Source organism: Erinaceus europaeus, chromosome 16 (genome assembly GCF_950295315.1).
Source record: "Erinaceus europaeus chromosome 16, mEriEur2.1, whole genome shotgun sequence".
NCBI classification, from domain to species: Eukaryota; Metazoa; Chordata; class Mammalia; order Eulipotyphla; family Erinaceidae; genus Erinaceus; species Erinaceus europaeus.
The window spans coordinates 24,296,979-24,320,274 of record NC_080177.1 but is presented as its reverse complement, the minus strand read 5'-3'; the positions used below and the strand labels follow the sequence as shown (position 1 = coordinate 24,320,274).

Here is a 23,296-nt window from a genome sequence, read left to right as displayed (position 1 = left end):
TTTTTTTTCTTTTCTTTCTTCCTTCCTTCTTCCTTTCTTTACCAGAGCACAGCTCAGATCTGGTTTATGGTAATGTAGGGATTAAACCTGGGACCTTTTGGTACCTCAGGCATAAAAATCTCTTTGCATAATCACTATGCTCTCTCACCAGACCTGGGCACTGTCTTAATGCCTGGAATTGCAGCAGGTGACCAAGCAATGGTTCCTATCCTGTAAAACTACAGACATTTCTTCTTTCACTTTTGTGAGAGCCAATAGTCCAAAGCCAAGGTGTCAGCGGTCCAAACTCCCTGGAAGGTTCTGCAAGAGGAGCCTATGTGTGTCTTCCTAGCACCTACTGAAAGCCAGAAGTCCTTGCTTCTTCACTTATCGTGCATCAGGGCAGTCTCTACCTACCTCTTCCTTGTGTGTCTGCATCACACCCTGCCATGTGTCTCTCCACTTTTCTCTTCATATAAGGACATTAGTCATAATAGAAGAAGGTTCCAACATCAGCTTATCCTAAATCCTGTCTCAGTTACATCTGCAAAGAGCCTACTTCCCCAACATCATATTCATAGATTAAGGATTTCAATGTATCTTTTGCAGGAACATAATTATAAAAAAGCGAGAAGGATTTCAAAATTACTGCTAAAGAATTGTAGTTTCTGGGACCGGGTGGCAGTGCACCTGGTTGAGCGCACATGTTATAGTGCTCAAGGACCTGAGTTCGAGCCCCACCTGCAGAGGGAAAGCTTTGCAAGTGGTAAAGCAGTGCTGCAGGTGCCTCTCTCTCTCTCTCTCTCTCTCTCTCTATCTATCTATCTATCTATCTATCTATCTCCCCTACCCTCTCAATTTCTGGGTGTCTCTATCCAATAAATAAAGATAATAATAATAATAAAGAATTGTAGTTTCCTGCTAAGAAAGGAACTTCAGTTTGCGTCTACCATTTGCACTTTACTATTAAGAAAGGAACTTTATGTCTGTTAGAGTTAAGGAAGGAATTCTATTTTGACCTTTAAACATTTGTCTTGAAAAAAAAAAAAAAAAAGAACTAGAGTTTGCATCAGTTAGCTTTGCAGCAAACTCTAGTTTGATCCTTTCTCCATATCTTGTGCTGAATAGAGAGCTTTACAGGATGGCTCTTTAGCATATGACTGACTGACTCTGAAAACTGTCTCCTAGACAGATCAGAGGAATTGGTAAGACAGTGAGAAGTTCACCCCTCTCCCCCCATTGACCAATGGATGCTTATAATAAAATTTAAGACTTGTGTTTCTTTTACAAGTAGTATGCAATGTTGATTTGCTCTTTTTCATAATTCAGCACACAGTAGGAGTCAACTATTTATTATCCATGGCTTTAGTGGGGGATTTTATTTTTATTTTAATTTTTTAAATTAATTTATTTTCCCTTTTGTTGCCCTTGTTGTTTTTCATTTTTGTTGTAGTTATTATTGTTATTGATGCCGTCGTTGTTGGATAGGACAGAGAGAAATAGAAAGAGGAGGGGAAGACAGGTGAGATTTGTGCCAGGTGCACTTAAGCCACTACACTACTGCCCGACTCCCCTTTTTTTTCTTTACTGGGGGGATTAATGGTTTGCAGTCAACAGTAAAATACAGTAGTTTGTACATGTATACCACTTCTCAGTTTTCCACATAACAATTCAACCCCCTCTATGTCCTTCTCTGCCATCATGTTCCAGGATCTGAACTCTCCCCCCACGCCCCAGTCTTTCACTTTGGTGCAATACACCAAACCCATTCCAAATTCTGCTTTGTGTCTTCTTATTTTTCAACATCTTTTTTATTATTATTGGTGATTTAATAATGATCGACAAGATTGTAGGATAAGAGGGGTACAATTCATACCATTCCTACCACCAGCATGCCATATCTCATCCCCTCCATTGGAATCTTCCCCACTCTTTATCCCTCTGGGAGTATGGACCAAAAACCTCTATGGGGTACAGAAGGTCAGAGGTCTGGCTTCTGTAATTGCTTCTCCACTGGACATGGGTGTTGACAGGTTGATCCATAACCCCAGCCTGTCTCTACCTTTCCCTAGTGGGTAAGGCTCTGAGGAGGTGGGGTTCCAGGACTTAGTGAGGAATCTTAGGTCACTGACCAAGTGACTTAATGAAAGACATTCCAAATATGCTACTGGAAATTAAACTTTTTGTCAGTTGGTTTAAAATTTAAATATCCATCTTTATATTATGTCATTAAGTATATTAAGTCATTGGAGCAATTTTGATCCATGCCTTCATTTTATTAGCCAAAGGAGACTGAGGGGGCTGAGGAGACAGCATAATGGTTATATAAAATATTTTCTTTCTATTTGTTTATTTATTTATTTATTCCCTTTTGTTGCCCTTGTTGTTTTATTGTTGTAGCTATACTGTTGTTGATATCATCATTGTTGGATAGGACAGAGAGAAATGGAGAGAGGAGGGGAAGACAGAGAGGGGGAGAGAAAGATAAACACCTGCAGACTTGCTTCACTGCTTGGTGAGCGACTCCCCTACAGATGGGAAGCCAGGGGCTTGAAACGGGATCCTTACACTGGCCCTTGTGCTTTGCACCACCTGCGCTTAACCCGCTGTGCTACTGCCTGACTCCTTATAAAATATTTTCATGCCCGAGGATCTGAGGTTCCAGGTTTAATCACCAGTACCACCATCAACCACAACTGAAAGTACTCTGGTCTTACTCTCTCTCTCCTTCCTACCCACTCCAATATCAAATAAATAAATAAATAAAGTAACCAAAGAGTTGCTCTTAATCCTTCCTCTGTGGTATACCCACTGAAAAGATGGTGAGGAACGACCATTTTAATTATTTGTTTGCTTGTTTATTTATTTTTAAGATTTATTTATCAGGGGCCAGGCAGTGGCACAGCTGGGTAAGTGTTCACATTACTATGTGCAAGGACCCAGATTCAAGCCCTCAATCGCCACCTGCAGTGGGGCTTCACAAATGGTACTGCAGTGCTGCAGGTGTCTCTCTGTCTCTCCCTCTCTCTCCTCTTTCACAATTCCTTCACAATTTCTCTCTTTCCTATCACAAACTGAAAAAGAAAAAAAAAGATTTATTTATCTACTTTCTTATTTACTGTGAGAGAGAAGGGAGAGAACGAGAGAGGAACGGAGGAACTCAGCTCTGGGACTGAAGCTGTGGCTTCTGAACAGCAGATGTGCAAGTTAGAACTCCACTATCTCCCTGACTGAGGTGTATCTTTGCAATCCTTGTGCACACAGAGCAGTCTGTCTTTCCAGAACTTTCCAACTCTGAAGAGGACTGGGGTCTATGGGGAGGGGAGGGGCACTATGTGTGTGCCTGGCATCAATACCAAGAGGCAGCAGCTGTGCTAGCCAGGCATGGTTCTCCTTTCACTGACCTTGGATAAGGAAACCCGTATGTACCCAGAGACAGGAAGTGGCTTTCTAAGTCCCTAAGGACACAGATAGTTCTAGAAGTCTTGCAGTATCCACCCACACCACTTTTTTCTCTAGCTCCTCTTTGCCCAACTTCCCCAACTAATAACCATATTTTTTACTTGATTTGCCCTGATGTTATAGGTAGTCACAAAACTAGCACTGTTGGCCCTGCTGTGGAGGTAGCAGAGAGCATGGCATGTATTTGGTGTTCTCGGATGGGGAAGCTGGGGTGGAAGGAAATGAAGACTGACAGAGGAAGATGTAGGAAGCTGGTGCTCACTGCCAGCCCATTTGGAAGTCTCCGAGGGGCAAAGGCCCTGGCAAAAAAAAAAAAAAAAAAAGTTCTCCAGAAAAGGTTCCAAGCAGAATGCTTCCAGAACCCCAGTTGAAAAGACATTCCTGGGAGTTGGCAGTAGCACAGCAGGTTAAGCGCTCGTGGTGCAAAACGCAAGGACGGGCATAAGGATCCCAGTTTGAGACCCCGGCTCCCCACCTTCAGGGGAGTTGCTTCACAGGCGGTGAAGCAGGTCTGCAGGTGTCTTTCTCTCACCCTCTCTGTTTTCCCCTCCTCTCTCCGTTTCTCTCTGTCCTATCCAACAATAACGACATCAATAACAATAACTACAACAATAAAACAAGGGCAACAGAAGGGAATAAATAAATATATATTTAAAAGGAAGGAAGGAAGGAAGAAAGAAAGAAAGGAAGAGAGAAAGAAAGAAAGAAAGAAAGAAAGAAAGAAAGGGAAAGAAAAGACTAAACCAGGACCATTTCCCTCTGAGAAGCTAGGCCCTCTTTGTTCCCTGAAAATGATCCCACAGGAACTGTGTGTGTGTGTGTGTGTGTGTGTGTGTGTGTATGTGTGTGTGTAGGAGCACCACCATAAGCCAGAGCTGAAAAGTACTCTGATCTTTCTCTCTGTGCATCTTTCTCTCTGTATCTGGGACAGGCACTGGACCTGGGACTAGAGGGGCCTAGATCCGTTGCTGCCTGTGTGGGTGATAACAGAACCTTAGAAGTGGGTGCTACAATTCATAATAGCCCAAACTTGAAAGCAACCCAGATGCCCAACAACAGATGAATGACTGAGAAAGTTGTGGAATAAGGGGGCTGGGTGATGGTGCAACCTGGCTGAGTCCACATGTTACCATGCACAAGGATCTGAGTTCAAGCTCTCAGTTCCCATTTGCAGGGGGGAAACTTCGCTAGTGGTAAAGCAGTGCTGCAGGTCTCTCTCTCATTCTCTCTCTCTCTCCTACTCTTATCTCCACCTTCCTTTTCAATTTCTCTCTATCTCGGCCCAACAAATAAATAAAAATAATTTTTAAAAAAGAGAGTTGTGGTACATATACACAATGGAATATCACTCGGCTGTTTAAAATTCCTCAGTCAGGGAGGTAGAAGATGGAGCGACCAAGCCCAAGGGCCCGGGTGTGAAACCCTGGTCCCTAAAAGTGTGTGTGGGGGACAGGGAGGGGACGGAGTGGTGGAGCAGGTTAAAGGTGTCTTTCTTATTCCTTCTCTCTCCTCTCTCACTTGTCTAATTTCTCTCTGTCTCTATCATGATAATAACATAGAATAATTTACAAAAAAAGTATGAAATCATCTCCTTGACTTCATCTTGGACAGAACTGGAAGGCATGTTACAGTGCAGTAGGACTCAGGTTCGAGCCCCTGTCCCCATCTGCAGAGGGGAAGCTTACAAGTGGCAAAGCAGTGCTACAGGTGTCTCTCTTTCTCTCTCCCTATCTCCTCTTCCCCCTCTTAGTCTTATCAATAACAAAATTGGGAGGAAAAATAAAAAGGTTGATTAAGGTAGTATGTGCAGAGTACTTAAGCAGTCCTGAAAGCAGCAAAGGACTCGCCAAACATGCACTACTGGCTGGATTCCCATAGCTTCCTGGCGGCACACCTCCACAAGTGCCTGTTGCAGAACCAGACACCACGAAAAATACGGGTAGTTTGTGTAAGTTCATGGCTCTCTGTGTCTAGAAGGCTTTGCATGCCCCCACCCCCTCCTCCTCCCAAAGCCCTTGACAATCCCGGCAAATGGACGAGGCCATACTTCCAGGGCAATCTCCTTCCTCCCGAGTGACCCCTTCCCCCTCCCACCTCAGGGGACATTTGCAGCCCCTCCTGTGATAGCAAGGGAAAACACTCAACAGATGGGGGCCAGACCTTTGCAACTGAGAACTAGAGTTTTGAATTCCAAGCCTTCGCCTGACTGTGAGGCTGGATGATCTAAAAGGTGAGATAGGGAGGCCTGGGTTGGAATCAAAGACTCCCAGACTCCCAGGCAGATGGAGAAAGGAAGTGCACGTAAGCAGGGGCCCAGGCAACACCCAATGAATCCCCTCAGTGCCTCTAATGGGTCTGTCAGCTCTGGGTTATATATAAATTGTTTTATTTTTTTGATTATTTTTTTTATGAGAAAGAAAGACCAGAGCACCACCAGCTGTTGCTTACGGTGATGCCAAAGATTGAACCCTGGCACTCCTAGCATCCCAAGTAAGCAAATCCTGTCCTCCAACACCTTGAGCTGTCTCCCCAGCCTTCTGGTTGCTTTCTGTACAAGTCTCAGCCTTTCAATACTCTTTTCCTCAGTTTCCCCTGCAGGGAAGAGCCAGCACTTCAGGAACAGGGTGCTGTGTTATGTTGGGAGCAATATAACAGTCAGTTCCCTGTTCTTTGGTTTGTTTGCTCTTTACCAGAACACTGCTCAGCTCTAGTTTATGTGCTGGAGATTGAACCTGGGACCTTTGGTGCCTCAGGCATGAAAGTCTTGCGTAACTATTATACTGTCTCCCAGCTCCCAATGATCAACTGAGTAGATTTGAGCAAGCTGGAGTTGCCGTGGTTTCATAAGTTAGACTATGATTTATCAGAGTCACTGATGTCCCCCTGCCAAAAGTGATTATCTCCTTGTACTGTCACCAATAGCACATATCTCTAAGGTATCCTGCTGGGGACACCAGTATTTGGCACTTATATAGAGATAAGTGTGGCACTTGGTATAAGGCCGAGGTCAGAGAAGTGAAAGATCAGGACCAAGAAGAAACTATAAGGCCAAGACTTAAACACCTCTGGCTACTCTCGAGCTGGAGATTGCTGCCTGTGTGTGTAAACACGGGCCATGTGTCACCAAAGACACTGGCCCTGCTCTGGTGCCTCCTGAAAGGGCCTGGGACCTGCCAGGGTCACTTCAGGACACTATAGGGTCAAGCCCTCTCCAGACTCTGACTGCTCCCAGGCTGGTGGGAATGCAGAATCTGGAAGGAGAGCCGCAGTCTGCCTTATTGACTCCTCAGAGTTCAGAGAGGGCTCCTCATTTGACTTGGCGAAGGAGAAAAGTTTTTTTTTATTTCTCCTCACCAGGGCCTGCCAACCCCAAGGCTGCAGGAGTAGGTCCTCTCCTCTGTGACTCCCACACCCTCATAGGGAAAAGGGACCCAGGACCTGCTGCTCTGGGTTTGAGTCTTTCCTCCCCCAGACGATGTTCATTCTCCCCTGCCAGCATGGCTAGCCACCCTTCCCAGCAATACTCCCAAGTTGGTTTCATTTTTCTTCTCCTCTTTCTTTTTTCACCTCTCTCTCTCTCTCTCTCTCTCTCTCTCTCTCTCTCTCTCTCTCTCATCCAGAGACCAGTTATTTACCCAAAGCAAACAGGGAAGTGACAAGGTAACAAAGTACACATGTTGTGAAAATATGCAGGCTGGGGCTGAAGAAAAGAAAACATTCTTCCATAAGTAGCTGCCTTGTTAATTCATTTTTTTCCCCCTGCAGATTAGAACCAGCCATTTCTTGTGCTCCTTCAAGCACCTTCTGTGGTTTCCTGACAGCTGCCTGTGAGGGGTGAGACTTGGCTTAAAAAATGGGCCATCGGTCATGCTTGGGGGCGGGTAGCGGGCAGAAACCAAAATTCTCAGATTGCTGGAATTTGTTACTCCCTTTCTAAAAGGGAAGGCAGAAGGGAGGAGGAGAAGTGGTGGGTAGAGCAGGGGTCTATAAACGTGGAGGCGTTGCCTGATTTTCCATAAATGACAGCCTGGTAATGAACGGTCCCTGGGACTTGCTTTCTTACCTCCTCTGAAGTTGGTTTCCGATTCCTGGCTCGCCTGCCTTCTGGAGCCTTGAGTAACAGCCACAGGCCAAGTCTTGGCCATTAAAAATAATATTGGCCTCGATATAAAACTCTTGGGTACCCCCGCGCGTACACACACGCACAACTTTTTCATTATATGCCAAGGATCACTTTCCAAACCTGTTTGGGAACAGCTGGCTACCTCTGAGGAGCAAGCTCCAGGCTGACCCTGAGTGGACTGGGCAGGGACTGGGGTTCCTCAGAGCCATAGCTCTGCCAGGTAGTTGGGGGGGGGGGGCGGGCAGAAAGGGGATGATCTGTCTTGTTTGGAGAAGATGAGCGCTAACAATAAGATTGGGACCTAACTTTTTCTTCATTGGGTCTTTGAGCGCTATATCTCTCAGGACTGACAGAGAAAGGCTGCTCAGTCTCTCCCTCTGGTACAAATCTTCACGCTTCTCATTTTTTCCCTCCCCAGTGTTCCCAGTCTCCTTTCTGGCCTGTGGGTGTTGGCCCACAGCTTGGCTGGGCTCCTTTCAGGAGAGGTCACACCGCAGAGGCCTGGATAGCTCCTGTTAGCATTGCTGTGGCACTCTCTGTTCACAGGAGGCCTCTGGAGCTAGGCAGTCTGTCCCGGCTCAGGACAGGCCTGTGAGAAAAAGTGTAACACATTCCCGTTTCCCAGAGAGGAGGCCGGTGCAGGCCTGAGGCACAGGATTCCTTCCTCATCCCTGACAATCTGTAGTTTGCCAGCTCCTTTCACCAGCAATCTGCGGCCTTACCTCAGGATGGGGCAGATCCTATTGTCTCCTCACACAATCTTTCTGCCACCACATGGCACCTACCCAAGAGCTTAGAAGAGGGCTGGGCTCAAGCCTGGAATGGTACTGACTGTTGTATTGGGTGGAAACGGAAATAAAATCCTTGAGTGTGATGGTCAGAGCAGAAAGTTAAGCCCGGAGGTCAATGTCTCCCACCGAGGGAGCTAGGCAGGCAGAAGGCATCTCAATCAGAGCTGCTAGGTAAAGTGAACCCTAGAACACCAGTGTTTGAGGCAGGGGCCTGGAAAGTTTCTCAACAACCCCCCCCCACCCCACCCCGTGAGCTCCCTTTGTGTGGGCAACCATATTCCTGCTAGGTAAACACATCCCCTCCTCACAATGGGCTGGGTTCCAGCCTCTGGCCATGGGGGAAAGACTCTTTCCGATTATTGTTCTCAGATAGTCCATATCCAGTGCATGCAAACACAATAGTGACAGGAAAAATCTGCCTCATATACCATATAATACAGAGAAGACAGTTTCATCCCTCCAAATCAGAGGTCAGAGGACTCTCTTCTCATCCCAGTCCTTGATGTGGGTCCAAGGGAAGCAGTGCCTTTGAACTCCGTGGCAGCCCCAGCAGGCCCAGCTGTGAGGGTGTGGACAGGGAACCAGACAGGATGCTCCACCTTATCAAGGGGATCAATCTAAGGCCCTAGTGTGAGGACTGGGCTTCCTCTGGCAAAAGGTGACTTAGAGCCATTTGTTCAATCATCTGAAGGGGCCAAGGAAGCCCAGGGACAGTTGAGATCTGACTCTGACAGAGCCAGGACTTTACATTCTGGCTTTTTGTTTCTCTATAGCCACTTGAAAGTGAAATCTCACTGTGCTGTAATCCAGACCTTCTCCACCTTGACCTAGGCCCATTACTTTCCAATGATTCTATTTTTACCATGTTTTAAATGCTTCCAAGTAGCAATGGTGATGCATAGAAGTGGCCACTAGCCTTTGGTGACCAAGAGCAGACTGGGAATGCCTTTTGTTGGCATTTGGTTTTAAGAACCAGACTTTGGGACTAGGGACACAGCGTAGTGGTTATTCAAAATACTTTCTTTTTTAAAAGAAAATTTCTTTATTGGGGGATTAATGTTTTATATTTGATAGTAAAAACAATAGTTTTTACATAACATTTCTCAATTTTCCATATAACAATACAACCCCCACTAGGTCCTCTGTCATCCTTTTTGGACCAGTACTCTCCCCCCACACCCCAGAATCTTTTACTTTAGTGCAATACACCAACTCCAGTTCAGGTTCTACTTGTGTTTTCTCTTCTCATCTTGTTTTTCAACTTCTGCCTGAGAGTTGAGATCATCCCATATTCATCCTTCTGTTTCTGACTTATTTCACTTAACATGATTTCTTCAAGCTCCATCCAAGATGCACTGAAAACAGTGAAGTCACTGTTTTTAATAGTTGAGTAGTATTCCATTGGGTAGATATACCACAACTTGCTCAGCCACTTATCTGTTGTTGGACACTTGGGTTGCTTCAGGTTTTGGCTATTACAAATTATGTTGCTGAGAACATATGTGCACACAGATCTTTTTGGTTGGATGTGTTGGGTTCCTTAGGATATATCCCCAGGAGAGGAATTGCAGGATCATAGTGTAGGTCTATTTTTAGCCTTCTGAGAGTTCTCCAGACAGCTCTCCACAGGGGTTGGACCAATTTGCATTCCCACCAGCAGTGCAGGAGGGTTCCTTTGACCCCACAACTTCTCCAGCATTTGTTGCTGCTACCTTTTCTGATGTATGACATTCTCACAGGAGTGAAATGGTATCTCGTTGTTGTTTTTATTTGCATTTCTCTGACAATCAAAGACTTGGAGCATTTTTCATGTGTTTTTCAGCCTTTTGAATCTCTTCTGTGGTAAATATTCTGTCCATGTCCTCTCCCCACTTTAGGATGGGGTTATTTGTTTTCTTGTTCTTGAGTTTGGCAAGCTCTTTATATATTTTGGTTATTAAACTCTTGTCTGATGTATGGCATGTAAAGATGTTCTCCCATTCTGTGAGGGGTCTCTTGGTTTGGGTACTGGTCTCTTGCTGTGCAGAAACTTTTTAATTTGATGTTTATACTTGCCTTAGTCTTCTTTGTATTTGGATTTGTTTCATTGAAGATGTCTTTAAAATTTATGTGGAAAAGAGTCCTACCAATATTTTCCTCTAAGTATCTGATAGTTTGTGGTCTAACATCCAAGTCCTTGATCCACTTAGAATTTACTTTTGTGTTTGGTGAAATATAGTGGTTCAGTTTCATTCTGCATGTTTCAACCCACTTTTCTCAACACTATTTGTTGAAGAGACTCTGCTTTACCCATTTAATAGTCTGGGCCCCTTTGTCAAAGATTAGATGTCCATAGGTGTGGGGCTTATTTCTGGACTCTCAGTTCTATGCCATTGGTCAGTGTATCTATTCATGTTCCAGTACCAAGCATTTCTGGTTACAGTGGCCCTATAATACAATTTGAGATTTGGGAGTGTGATGCCTCCAGTTCTGTTCTTTCTTCTCAAGATTGTTTTGGCAATTCTAGGTCTCTTCTGGTTCCAGAGAAACATTTGTAGCATTTGTTCTATTCTCCTAAAAAAATGTGCTTAGGATCTTGATGGGGATAGCATCAAATTTGTATATGGCTCTGGGTAGTGTATTCATTTTAATGTTGTTAATTCTTCCAACCTATGAACATGGAATATCTTTCCACTTCTTTGTGTCTTTTTCAATTTCCTTGAGTAGTGACTTTTCAGTATGCAAGTCTTTCACTTCTTTGGTTAGATTTATTCCTAGATATTTTATTGTTTTTGTTGCTGTAGTAAAAGGAATTGATTTCTGGATTTCATCTTCTTTTTTTATTTTAAATATTTATTTATTCCCTTTTGTTTCCCTTGTTGTTTTACTGATGTAGTTATTATTGTTATTGGATAGGACAGAGAGAAATTGAGAGAGGAAGGGAAGGCAGAAAGGAGGAGAGAAAGATAGATACCTGCAGACCTGCTTCACCGCCTGTGAAGTGACTCCCCTGCAGGTGGGGAGCCAGGGGCTCGAACTGGGATCCTTATGCCGGTCCTTGGGCTTTGCGCCACCTGCACTTAACCCGTTGCGCTACCGCCTGACTCCTGGATTTGCCACTGACTTTTGAATGTTAATTTTGTAGCCTGATACCTTACTGTATTGCCTGATGATTTCCAAAAGCTTCTTGCTGGATTCTTTAGATTTGTCTATGTATACTATCATGTCATCTGCAAATAGGGAGAGTTTGACTTCTTCTCTTCCAATCTGTATGCCTTTAATTCCTTGCTCCTGCCTGATTGCTATGGCAAGAACTTCCAACACTATGTTGAATAGTAATGGTGATAGTGGGCAGCCCTGTCTGGTACCTGATCTGAGTGGAAATGCTTCCAGTTTTTCACCATTGAGTATGATGTTGGCTGTAGGTTTGCTATATATAGACTCCACTATCCTGAGGAATTTTCTATCTTTTCCCATTTTTCGTAGCATTTTGATCATAAAGGGATGTTGGATTTTGTCAAAGGGTTTCTCTGCATCTATTGATATGAACATGTGGTTTTGGTCTTGCTTTTATTGATGTGGTGGATCATGTTGATTGATTTACGTATATTAAACTAACCTTACATCCCTGGGATAAACCCCACTTGGTCATGGTAAGCAATCTTTTTAAAAAATTTTTTAAAAATTTATTTTTAAAAGGTGACATTAACAAAACCATAGGATAAGAGGGGTACAACTCCACACAATTCCCACCACCAGATTTCTGTATCCCATCCCCTCCCCTGATAGCTTTCCTATTCTTTATTCCTCTGGGTGTATGGACCCAAGGTCATTGTGGGATGCAGAAGGTGGAAGGTCTGACTTCTGTAATTGCTTCCCCGCTGAACATGGGCATTGACTGGTCAATCCACATTCCCAGCCTGCCTCTCTCTTCCCCTAGTAGGGTGGGCTCTAGGGAAGAGGAGCTCTAGGACATATTGGTGGGGGTTGTCTGTCCAAGGAAATCTGGTTGGCGTCATGCTGGCATCTGGAACCTGGTGGCTGAAAAGAGAGTTAGCATACAAAGCCAAACAAATTGTTGAACAATCATGGACCTAAAGGCTGGAATAGTGCAGATGAAGTGTGAACAATCTTTTTAATATACTGCTGTATCTGGTTGGCTAGAATTTTGTTCAATAATTTAGCATCTATGTTCATCAGAGATATTGGTCTGTAGTTTTCTTTTTTGGTTGTGTCCCTGTCTGCTTTTGGTATCACAGTGATGTTGGCTTCGTAGAAGCTGGAAGGGAGTATTCCTGTGTCTTCAATCTTCTGGAAAACTTTTTAAAAAATATTTATTTATTCCCTTTTCTTGCCCTTATTGTTTTATTGTTGTTGTTGTTGGATAGGACAGAGAGAAATGGAGAGAGGAGGGGGAGGACAGAGATGGGGAGAGAGATAGACAGATACCTGTAGACCACTTGTGAAGTGAGTCCCCTGCAGGTAGGGAGCCGGGGGCTCGAACCAGGATCCTTATGTCGGTCCTTGCGCTTTGCGCCATGTGTGCGCTTAACCCACTGAGCTACCGCCCAACTCCCTTTCGGGAAGACTTTTAAAAGTAGAGGTATCAACTTGAAGGTTTTGTAGAATTCATTTGTAAAACCATCTGGTCTAGGACTTTTATTCTTAGGAAGGTTTTTGATAACTGTTTCAATTTCGTTGGTTATGATGGGCCTGTTCATATTATCTAGTTCCTCTTTGTTTAATTTTGGGAGTTCGTAGGTATCTATAAAATTGTCTGTTTCTTCCAGGTTCTCTAGCTTGGTGGCATATAGTTGTTCATAGAAGCCTTGCATGATATGTTGAATTTCTGTGGTGTCTGTTGTGATATATCCTCTTTCATTTACAATCCAATTTATTTGTGCCTTCTCCCTTTTTTGTTTTGTGAGTCTGGCTAAAGGTTTGTCAATTTTGTTCACCTTTGGAAGAACCAACATTAACTTTCGTTGATCTTTTGACATATTGATATAGATTGAAGATATTTTAACACCATTATTGTATATTTTTAGAGTGTTCTGATATATGGCATATTTATGGTGGTCTGACTGTAAGAGACCTTTCAGAACTTCTTTCAGGGCAGGCTTGGTAATAGTTAATTCTTTCTACTGTTGCTTGTCTGAAGTTTTCATGCCTCCATCTAGTCTGAATGACAGTCTAGCAGGATACAGTAGTCTTGGTTGAAAGCCTTTCTCATTGAACACTCGATAGATATCTTGCCATTCTCTTCTGGCCTGTGCTGTTTGTGTGGAGAAGTTTGCTGCTAATCTTTTGGATTTTTCTCTGTAGGTGACTCTGCTTTTCTCTTAAATCCTTCAGGATCCTTTCTTTATCCTAATTCCTTTCCATTCTAAATATGATGTGTCTTGTTGTCTTTAAGTTTGGGTTAATTCTGTTTGGGACCTTCTGGGCTTCTTGAACCTTTATGTCTTTGATTTTGTCTGGACTAGAAAAGTTCTCTGCTGTTATGTCCTGAAGAATGCTTTTTTCCCCCTCTCTTTCTTCCTCTGGTAAGCCAATAATGTGTATATTATTTCTTTTGAAGTCATCCCATATGTCTCTGTTATTTTTTTCAGTATCTCTTAATCTTTTTTGAGATCTCTTACTTCTTTTTTAGTTGTCTCTAATTCATCCTTGATCTTGCTAATTCTGTCTTCAACCTCATTTATTCTATTCTCTCTCCTCTCTACTGTTTTTTTTAGTTAATCTATTTTGTTACTCTGTTCTGATACTGTTTTAGTTTGTTCAGCTAGTTGTGTTCTTAGCTCAGCTTTCAGCTCTCTAATAACCATGAGATAATTAGTGTTTTCTTCAAGAGTCTCATTTGTTGTTTCTGCATTTCTGATGACAATTCTTTCAAACTCTTTACTCACTCCTGTGACTATTTCCTTATCAAACGTTTAGATGTTGACCTCATTATTTTATAGTTCAACCTTTGGGAGGCTTTTAGCTGGACTCTTGCCCTGGTTCATTTCTCCAATATTTCTTCTTGTTGGTTTAACCATTCTATATAGTTTGTTATGAAGTCCCTCTCAGTACTTTTCAAATTACTGATCACTCTTGTCTGGATTGACTTGTGTCTAAGTAAGGTCCTTAAAGAGTTCACAGTTGTGGAAATTAACAGTTGTTTCAATATTATTTCAATCCCTGAGTTGGAACACAGAGGCTGTTAAAAGCCTCTTTTGTTCTTTTTCTTCCCTGTGGGATATGGGTGCCTGAGGGCTTTTAAACTGTAAGTAGGCTCCTTAGCTTAATCACTCACTCCTGACCAAGAGGTAAAGCAGGATTTGGGAGAGATAGCAAAGTGGTTATGCAAAGAGACTCTCACACCCTAAGGATCCAAAGCTCCAGGATCAATTCAGCCTCTCTGCCAAGCTTGGCAGCACTGCAGAGCCCTGTGAGTTTCTAAACAAGTCCTGTTTATAGTCTGTAGATTCTGAGGTAGTTATTCACAATGTTCTCATCAGGAGAACAATGTGGAAAGGCTCCCACTATACAATCCGACTGCTAGGCCACTGAGGTATAGCTCTTTTCCTGAGTTTCCTGGTCAGTTCTCTGTTCCCAGATGTCAGCACAGGGCCTCCCCTTGCTGCTTCAGCCTCTGAGGGCAGTAGCAATGGAGACTCACAGTTGCATTTGATGAGTCTTAAGGGAGTTCTCTCCTCCCTTCATCAGTCTTTTTGTTGGTAAAGCAGACTAGAGGTGGTGCCTCAACTGGTAAACTGCTGGACTGTTACCAGCTGCTCAGTCTCTCCTTAGGCTCATCCCTGTCCACAAGCCACACGTGTTTGCACTCACCAGTGGTTTAGTGGGTTCCTGACGTCATTCTAGTCCTGCCTTGTAGCAGTCCTTGGTGGTCTCCTCTTCAAAAGACTTTCATGTGTAAAGCTCTGAGGTTCCAGGTTCAATCCCCAGAACCACCATAAGCTAAAGCTAAGCAGTGCTCTGGTCTTTCTCTCATGGAAATAAATAAATTATTTAAAAAATAATATAAAAGAACCAGACATCGGGTTCTTACAATTGTCACTGAAAACTTTTTTTTTTGGGGGGGAGGGTGTGTGTAGAAAGAAGTTCTGGATGAAGTAGTATCTCCTACTTTTGCAACTTCTGCCGTTTGTTATCAGAATCTTTGATTTGAAACAGTGGAGGGATTTGATTTTGTTCAGTATCCCTGACAATGAAATATGTTCCAATTGGGGTTTTAACTCTTCCAGGATGGAGTGCAGACTATTTTAATTTATTTTTTTAATATTTATTTATTTTCCATTTTGTTGCCCTTATTGCTTAACATTGTTGTGGTTATTGATCTCGTTGTTGTTGGATAGGACAGAGGGAAATGGAGAGAGGAGGGGAAGACAGAGAGGGGGAGAGAAAGAGAGACACCTGTAGACCTGCTTCACCGCTTGTGAAGCGAGTCCCCTGCAGGTGGGGAGCCGGGGGGCTCAAACTGGGGATCCTTATGCTGGTCCTTACACTTTGCGCCACGTGAGCTTAACCCTCTGTGCCACCGTCCGACTCCCTGCAGACTACTTTATAAAGGTGTCTAAATATTTACATCCTTGGAAAGTTCTTTTTTATATTGAGGTGTAATATGTCACTATTTCAATCCATTGATTCAAGTTTGTGATGATTTACTACAATAATTCTTGAGTAGCAGGGAGCAGTAAACTCAAATTCTAATGTCAGACATGGAAAGCTCTCTCTCTCTCTCTCTCTCTCTTGTTTCTTCCTCTCTATCCCTGGGTTTTATATATACCAACTGCTTACAAACTGACTTTTTATCCAGAGAAAGAGATAGAAACAGTCAGAAAGGGAAATAGACCACAGCATTCCTCTACCATCCCTGAAGCTTCCCCTGGTGCTATCGTAGTGCTCCAATGTGGTGTTGGGGCTTGAACCCTAGAGACTCCTGTGTGGTAAGATAGTTACTCTATGGAATGAATTAACTCCAGGTCCAGAGCAGATACTTTAATAAGGAAGGTCAGCTTCTGCCTTTGCTTCGCTCTACATCTGTGGCCTGATTGTTAACTTTTTGATAACTTAATAAACTGAACTATTCTTGCTTTCACCCTAGTGTAGTTTCCTGATGGTCTGCATATTTAGCATTGTCATGTCAACACTAGCTTTTAAGATATAACTGAAGAGATGCTATTTATAGAGAATTCTCCAGAAGTTTTAGGGAACTGCCCTACGATGTGACTCACTCCATGAAATGCTGCTGTGGAGTGCAGCTGAAACCCTTCATCCTCATCTTTCCTTACCTCACTGTGGCCACAGCCAACCCTTGTTAAAGATCTGTTATATATTCTTTGGGAATGTTGGGGTGAAATCTGAAGATCAGTCTTCTAGAACAAGATAAGCTTGCTTCTTTTTCTTGGTGCTAAGTCTTCACACTTCCTTGGCTTTTTATTTTTATTTATTTATTTCCTTGCCTTTTAATTTAATTAATTAATTTTTTTCCTTGCCATTTTTTTTTAACCTTTATCTCCTGGTTTCTCCAAGTTAAGAAGTTCTAAAACTTGGGCCAGGTGATACCATACACAGTAGAGCAAACACAATAATACAGTGTGCAAAGACCTGGGTTCAGACCCCTAACCCCCAGCCCTACCTGAGGGAGGGGAGCTTTGTGAGTCATGGAGAACTGTTTAGGTATCTTTCTCTTTCCCTAGCTCTACCTCACCTCTCAATTGCTGTCTTTTCAAAGAAAAAGAAAGAAAATAGGGTTGCTGGGAGTGGTAGACTTGTAGTACAGGAAGGCTTTGAGCTATAATGATAAACCAGGTGGCCAAAAATAAGGAAAAGGAAGAAGAGAGAGAAGAGAAGAGAAGAGAAGAGAAGAGAAGAGAAGAGAAGAGAAGAGAAGAGAATGGAAGAGAAGGGAAGAGAAAAGAGAAGGGGGCAAGACAGTGACACACTGGGTAAAGCACAAAGACCTGTGCAAGGATCCCAGTTTGAACCTCTGGTTCCCCACCTGCAGGAGGTTACCTCACAAGTGGTGAAGCAGGTCTGCAGGTGTTTATCTTTCTCCCTCTCTGTCTTCCTCTCCCTACTCAATTTCTCTTTGTCCTATCCAATAAAATGGAAGAAGAAGAAGAAGAAGAAGGAGGAGGAGGAGGAGGAGGAGGAGGAGGAGGAGGAGGAGGAGGAGGAGAAGAAAAAAAGGCTGCTAGGAGCAGTGGGCTCTAGTGCAGGCACCAAGCCTCAGCAATAAAACAGAGAGAGAAGAAGGAGAAGGAGGAGGAGGAGGAGGAGAGGAGAGGAGAGGAGAGGAGAGGAGAGGAGAGGAAAGGAGAGAAGAGGAAAGAAGAGATGAGACGAGAAGAGAAGAGAAAAAAGGGGAGGACAGAAAAAAATAAAATAAAAGAGGAAAAGGACAAACTATGGCTTCTTAATAGAGTGTTAACTTCATGAGCAATGAGGCAGTGCCACAGGTCAGTCTCTCTCTCTCTCTCTCCCTCTCCCTCTCCATCTCCTCATTCTCTCTCAATTTCTGTCTCAATTCAATAATAAATAGACATTTTTTTTTAATTTTTAGGAAAAGAATGTGTATGAAGAACATAGTGCTTAATGTGAATGAGTGAATTGAGGAAGGGACAGCATTGGAAAACATAAAGTAATTGGGTATTTAGAGATTTACAAGAGGTACAGCTTATTTTCTGATGGCAAAATAATTAGCCCTATTGTTAAACAATTGCCTGTGATCCTCAAAAAAACTTACCCCAAATCACTGGTACAGTGGGATGTTGGACTTACTTTCAGTTACTGCTTCTGGAGTCAGAGCAGAAAGAATAGAGCCCTATCCTGCATATCCACCTCTCGGGTCTCCTCAGAACCGTGTGAGGACAAGCCCCAGAGTCCTAGTATATGCCTTCCATTTATATTATCCTGTGATGTATTGTGCAGAATGAGGAATGCCATTCAAACTGTGGATCTGGATCCTCCCAAGGAAGCCTCATAGGACAACCTCAGGACAGACAGCACTTCTCTACTTGGTCCCAGTGCAGCTCCCACTGTTTTCTTCTTCCTCTTTCTCTTCCTTCCCTGCTTCCTCTTTCTCATCTTCTGGGTAGTAGAAGGCTGGTTAATTAGGTAGGACCCAGTATGGACAAAAGTAGCACTATTTTCTGCCACTGTGTGACTCCCTGTCCTCAACCCAATGGCCAGGTTGTGGGTCATTAGCTGCCATGTTGGAGCCTGGCCGTTGCTGGGCTTCTGCAATGAGTGACTCAGTCAGAGTGGGAAAGGGAGTCTGGGGTCTGTTTGTCTGAATGAAAGCACTGAGGCACAATGTTGTGGTTCTGGGCACTTCTAATATCCCCTTCCTCCGTTTCTGATTGGAGTTTGTTTAAGGTTTCTAGAGCTCCTCTCTCTCTCTCTCTCTCTCTCTCTCTCTCTCTCTCTCCTCCCTCCCTCCCTCCCTCCTTCCTCAGCCCCCAAACCTGGGAAAGTCCCTGCAGGGAGAGTTAAGGTCTCCCAATAGGAATGGACTCAAGCCCTGACCTCTGTCGCCTGAATTGTTTGGGCAGTGAAGCCCCCATAGGGGTTAGGAGGGTAATCAATTGGCAACTTAAGGAGTAAAGGCTTCTCTCTGCCTCTCGTCCCTCTACTTATTGTGCTGTGGAGGGCAACGGGGTCAGCTGCTGCAAACTGAAGGGCCCACTAGCTGCGCCTTGAAAGGGGGAGTTTTGTGTTTTGGTAATGAGCACTCTCTTTCTCCCCTTGGATGCACTCGGGTTTCAGGAGTTACAGGAAACCTGTCAACCGCTGTTTTCATTGTGTGGAACTCACAGGGAACTTGGATATAGGGCAAGCTGGTCTCAAAGGAAGCCGAGGAGCAAAGGCCCTGAATAGAGGCAATGTGCTGTCATATGCAGATCACAGCTCCTGTTGCTATGGGACACCTCTGCCTGCCCAGAGGGCGAGGTTCCCCGTATTGACGCTGCTGCCTCCTTGGAGATGGGAATGACACCGCTGAAAGGGCACAGCCAGTCACTGATGCTGCTGTGGACCTTCAGTTTTGCCTGATGGCAGCCTCAATCCCAGCAGCCTCTGTTCTCTCCTGGCTGCTTAGGTCGGAGCACCTTGCCCAGGAGCTGAGGTAGCAGGCTAGGCGAATCCTGCAGAAGTGGAGAGAGGCAGCTAGAAAGGATCTCTGTTAGAGGGAGGGGTACCAGGCCTCTGCTCACAGAGGGTCCCCATGGACTTCAGGACTGGGAACTGGGATTGGCTGTTAAAGGCAGGTATGCCCCTTCTTTGCTTGCCTTCCCTGCCCAGAACACTTGGCACTGGCATCCCCTCTCCCTGAAGGGTTCATTTTGTTGCAGACATGCATTGTTTTCATTCCCCTTACCAAAAGTGGCCCAGGGTACCAGCACAGGCTGTGTTAGTGATAGAGGTGTGACTCCTTGGGCCCCCAGATTTGAGTCCTTCTGCCTCACAGTTCTCTGTCTGACCCTCACTTCCCTCACTTGTGGGAAAAGAGCACAGGCCTCAACTGTGGGGAACTCTGACAGTAGGGCAGCAATCAGAATGGGAATTAGCAATCTCTTGAAGGGATCCTTCCACAGTGGTTATGGTCTGGGTTCGAGCAAGGCTGTGGGAAACTAATCCTGACATTTTGTGTCAAGAAGCCAGAGAAAGTCCTGGTAAGAGGCTTGAGGTGCGAGTGGGAGCAATCAGCAGTGCACCTAGTGGTACGAGCTGAGCTTGTACCAGTTGAGCTCACACGTTACCATGTGCAAAAACTGGATTCAAGTCCTAAATCAACCACCTTCAGGGGGTGGGGGAGCTTCACAAGCAGTGAAACAAGCTTGCAGATTTGTCTGTCTATCTATCTATCTATCTATCTATCATTCTTTTTTTTTCATTTATTTACTCATTTATTTGATAGAGACAAAGAGAAACCAAGATAAAAGGGGTAGATAGAGAGGGAACAAGAAAGAGGTTGAGAGAGAAACCTGTAGTACTTGCTTCTCCATTTGTGAAGTTGAGGACTGGGGGCTTGTACCTGGGTCTTTGTGCACTGTAACGTGTGTGCTCGACAGAGTGCCCTGCTATCTATTTATTTCTATCTCCCCCCCCCCGCATTCTTTCTCAGTTTGTCCTATCAAATAAAGGGGGGAAATGGCTGCCAGGAGTGGTGAATTTGTCATGCAGGCACTGAGCTCCAGTGATAATCCTGGTGGCAATTAAAAAAAAAATTAAAAAATAAAAGCAAAGGAGAGCACTGAGAGAAAGAAGTTTCTAACACCTATTTACTGAACACCCTCATCTATATTTTATTTTATTTTTTATTGCCACCAGGGTTATCACTGGGACTTAGCACCTGCACAAACAAATCCACAGCTCTTAGGCTAGGTCATTTCTCTCTCTCTCTCTCTCTCTTTCCCTCTCTCTCTCTCTCTCTCTTTTATTTCATAGAACAGAGCAAAATTGAGAGAAAGGGAGAGATAGAGAGGGAGAGATGAAGAGATACACATGCAGGGGTTCTTAGCTACTGTGAAGCTTCTCCCCTGCAGCTGGGAAGCAAGGACCTGAAACACCCTCAGCTATTTAAAGGGGCATACACCTGGCCTGTGATCAGGAAATGTGGGCCTATAGCCAAGCCAGGAGGTAGGTCCACCAACTGGTGATCTTCTCCCAGCAGTGGCCTCGAAGAAAGCTACAGAAGCCTCAGTGAAGTGGAAGTCCAGGGGACAGCAGCTCTAGCACTGGGGAGCAGTCAGGCTCTCAGGACACAATGAGCAGTCCTCAGCAGGGAAGCCTTGCAGGGGATGGAGACTAGGGGAGTGGGAGGGTACCCAGAAGTCTTGGGCTGGAAGGTTATGGGGGTCCCACAGAAAATCTCACTGAGGGGCCGGGTGGTGGCGCACCTGGTTGAGTGCACACGTTACAGTGCACAAGGACCTCGGTTCGAGCCCCTGGTCCCCACTTGCAGGGGGAAAGCTTCACAAGTGGTGAAGCAGGGCTGCAGGTGTCTCTCTGTCTCCTTCAATCTCTGTCTACTCTTCTTCTCAATTTCTGGCTGTCTCTAGCCAATAAATAAAGATTTAAAAAATGTTAAAAAAAAAAAAGAAAGTCTTACTGTCTCAAATTTGTGTTCATTTTTCAGTTTGCAAAACATGCACAGGATCCTTGCTTTTCACACTCATGGTGACTAGTTTAAGTGCTTTTGGTAAGCCTGAAAGCTCTGCATAAAGAAGACTGAAATAGGCATGGTGGCAATGCACCTGGTTAAACACACACATTACCATAAACAAGAATCCAGGTTCAAATCCCCAGTCCCCACCTACAGAGGGGAAGCTTCACCAGTGGTGAAGCAATACTGCATCACTGCATCTCTCTCTCTCCCCCCTCCCCTCCCATCTTAATTTCTCTTTGTTACTATCCAAAATGTATTTATTTATTTATTTACTTAAACACTGAACACCCCCACCAAGAGTGGCCTCCAAAATTGGCCTCAGTGAGAAGCTGTGACTCTGGCTGGAGCCCGGGACAGGGGCCATTGCTCATTGCTGATATTTTATAAACCTCATTAATAAAGGACTCAGGACCTGAAGGCAGGGCTTTTGCTGGGCTGCTCTATTCCTATAGTGGTGAGTGTTCAGAAAAATCATTTCTAGGTTCTCAGACATCAAACTCATCTTTCTGAGTAATCTTTTAGGTATCCTGTGTCTCCAGCTGACAGTGCGACACGTAATGACCTAAGGAGTTCAAATTCATTCTCACTCAGTTCTGGAGGTCAGGAATCCAAAATGGATCCCATGAGGGTATGATTAGGGTGTTGACTGACAGGGATGGCTCCTCTTGGAAGCTCCAAAAGAGAGTCCTTTTATTTCTTTTCTTCCTTCCATTTTTTTTCCTTTATTTTTTATTTTTTCCCCAACCAGGGCTCAGTGCCTGCAAAATAACTCCATCACCACTGGTTACCATTTCCCTTTTGCTTCCTCCCTCCTTTCTTTCCACCCTTCTTTCCTTTCTTTCATTCTCTCCCTCTCTCTCTCTTTGGATAGAGACAGAGAGAAATTGAGAAAGAAAGGGAGATAGAAAGGGAATGAGAGAGACACCTACAGTCCACTTGGAAACTTCCTCCCTGCAAGTGATGACTGGAGGCTTAAACCTGGGTCCTTGCACACTATAAGCCATGCGCTCTACCAAATGTGCCACTGTCTAGCTCCTTCTTTCTTTCTAATAGAGAGAGATGGAGAGAAGACCCCTGCAGCACTGCTCCACTGCACATGAAGCTGCACGCCACAGGTGGGGACCAGAGATTTGAACGCATGTCATCATGTGTGCTTAATTTTTTTATTATCTTTATTTATTTATTGGATATAGATAGTCAGAAATTGAGAAGGAAGGGGGAGATAGGGAGGGAAAGAGACAGAGAGACACCTGCAGCTCTGCTTCATCATTTGCAAAGCTTTCCCCCTACAGGTGGGGACCATGGGCTCAAATCTGGATCCTTGTGCATTGTAACCTGTGTACTCAGCCGGGTGCACCACCACCCGGCCCCTGAACCTAGATCTTCATACATAAGAGCATTAACATTCTATCAAATGAGAACTGGAAAATAACCATTCTTAAGAAGTTTGTACACACACACACACACACACACACACACACACACACACACACACACCCTTTATGGCTAGTTTATACACCATAAAAAAACACGGCCTTGAGGTGCTGGTTTCTTACCTGTGTCCTCTGGCTTAAAAGCAGGGGTGTCTGTAATCCACTTTTAAACACCTAGCCAGCCTTTTCAGATGTTATCTCTAATCCAAATATGTTAGTGGGCTCTGCAAAGTAGTGAGTGATCCCAAGAGCCTCTCAAACCTGTGTTGCGAATGGGTCCCATCCTCATATGTCAGTGCCAGCCCTCCCTCAGGGACTGTGCCCAAGCCTTCCCAACCTCACAGTTTACAAG

General features: G+C 44.3%; 1 protein-coding gene across 6 annotated transcripts in view; it reads left to right on the top strand.

Moving 5' to 3' along the window:
• RAD51B (RAD51 paralog B) overlaps positions 1 to 23,296 on the top strand; it is a 975,550-nt gene that overhangs the window by 815,480 nt on the left and 136,774 nt on the right. For all 6 annotated transcript variants that reach the window (XM_060174759.1, XM_060174760.1, XM_060174758.1 and 3 more), the window contains one exon: positions 7,207 to 7,275. In XM_060174759.1, coding sequence (XP_060030742.1) covers positions 7,207 to 7,211 — 5 coding nt within the window. In that variant the 3' untranslated portion in view covers positions 7,212 to 7,275. The remainder of the gene's footprint in view (positions 1 to 7,206; positions 7,276 to 23,296) is intronic.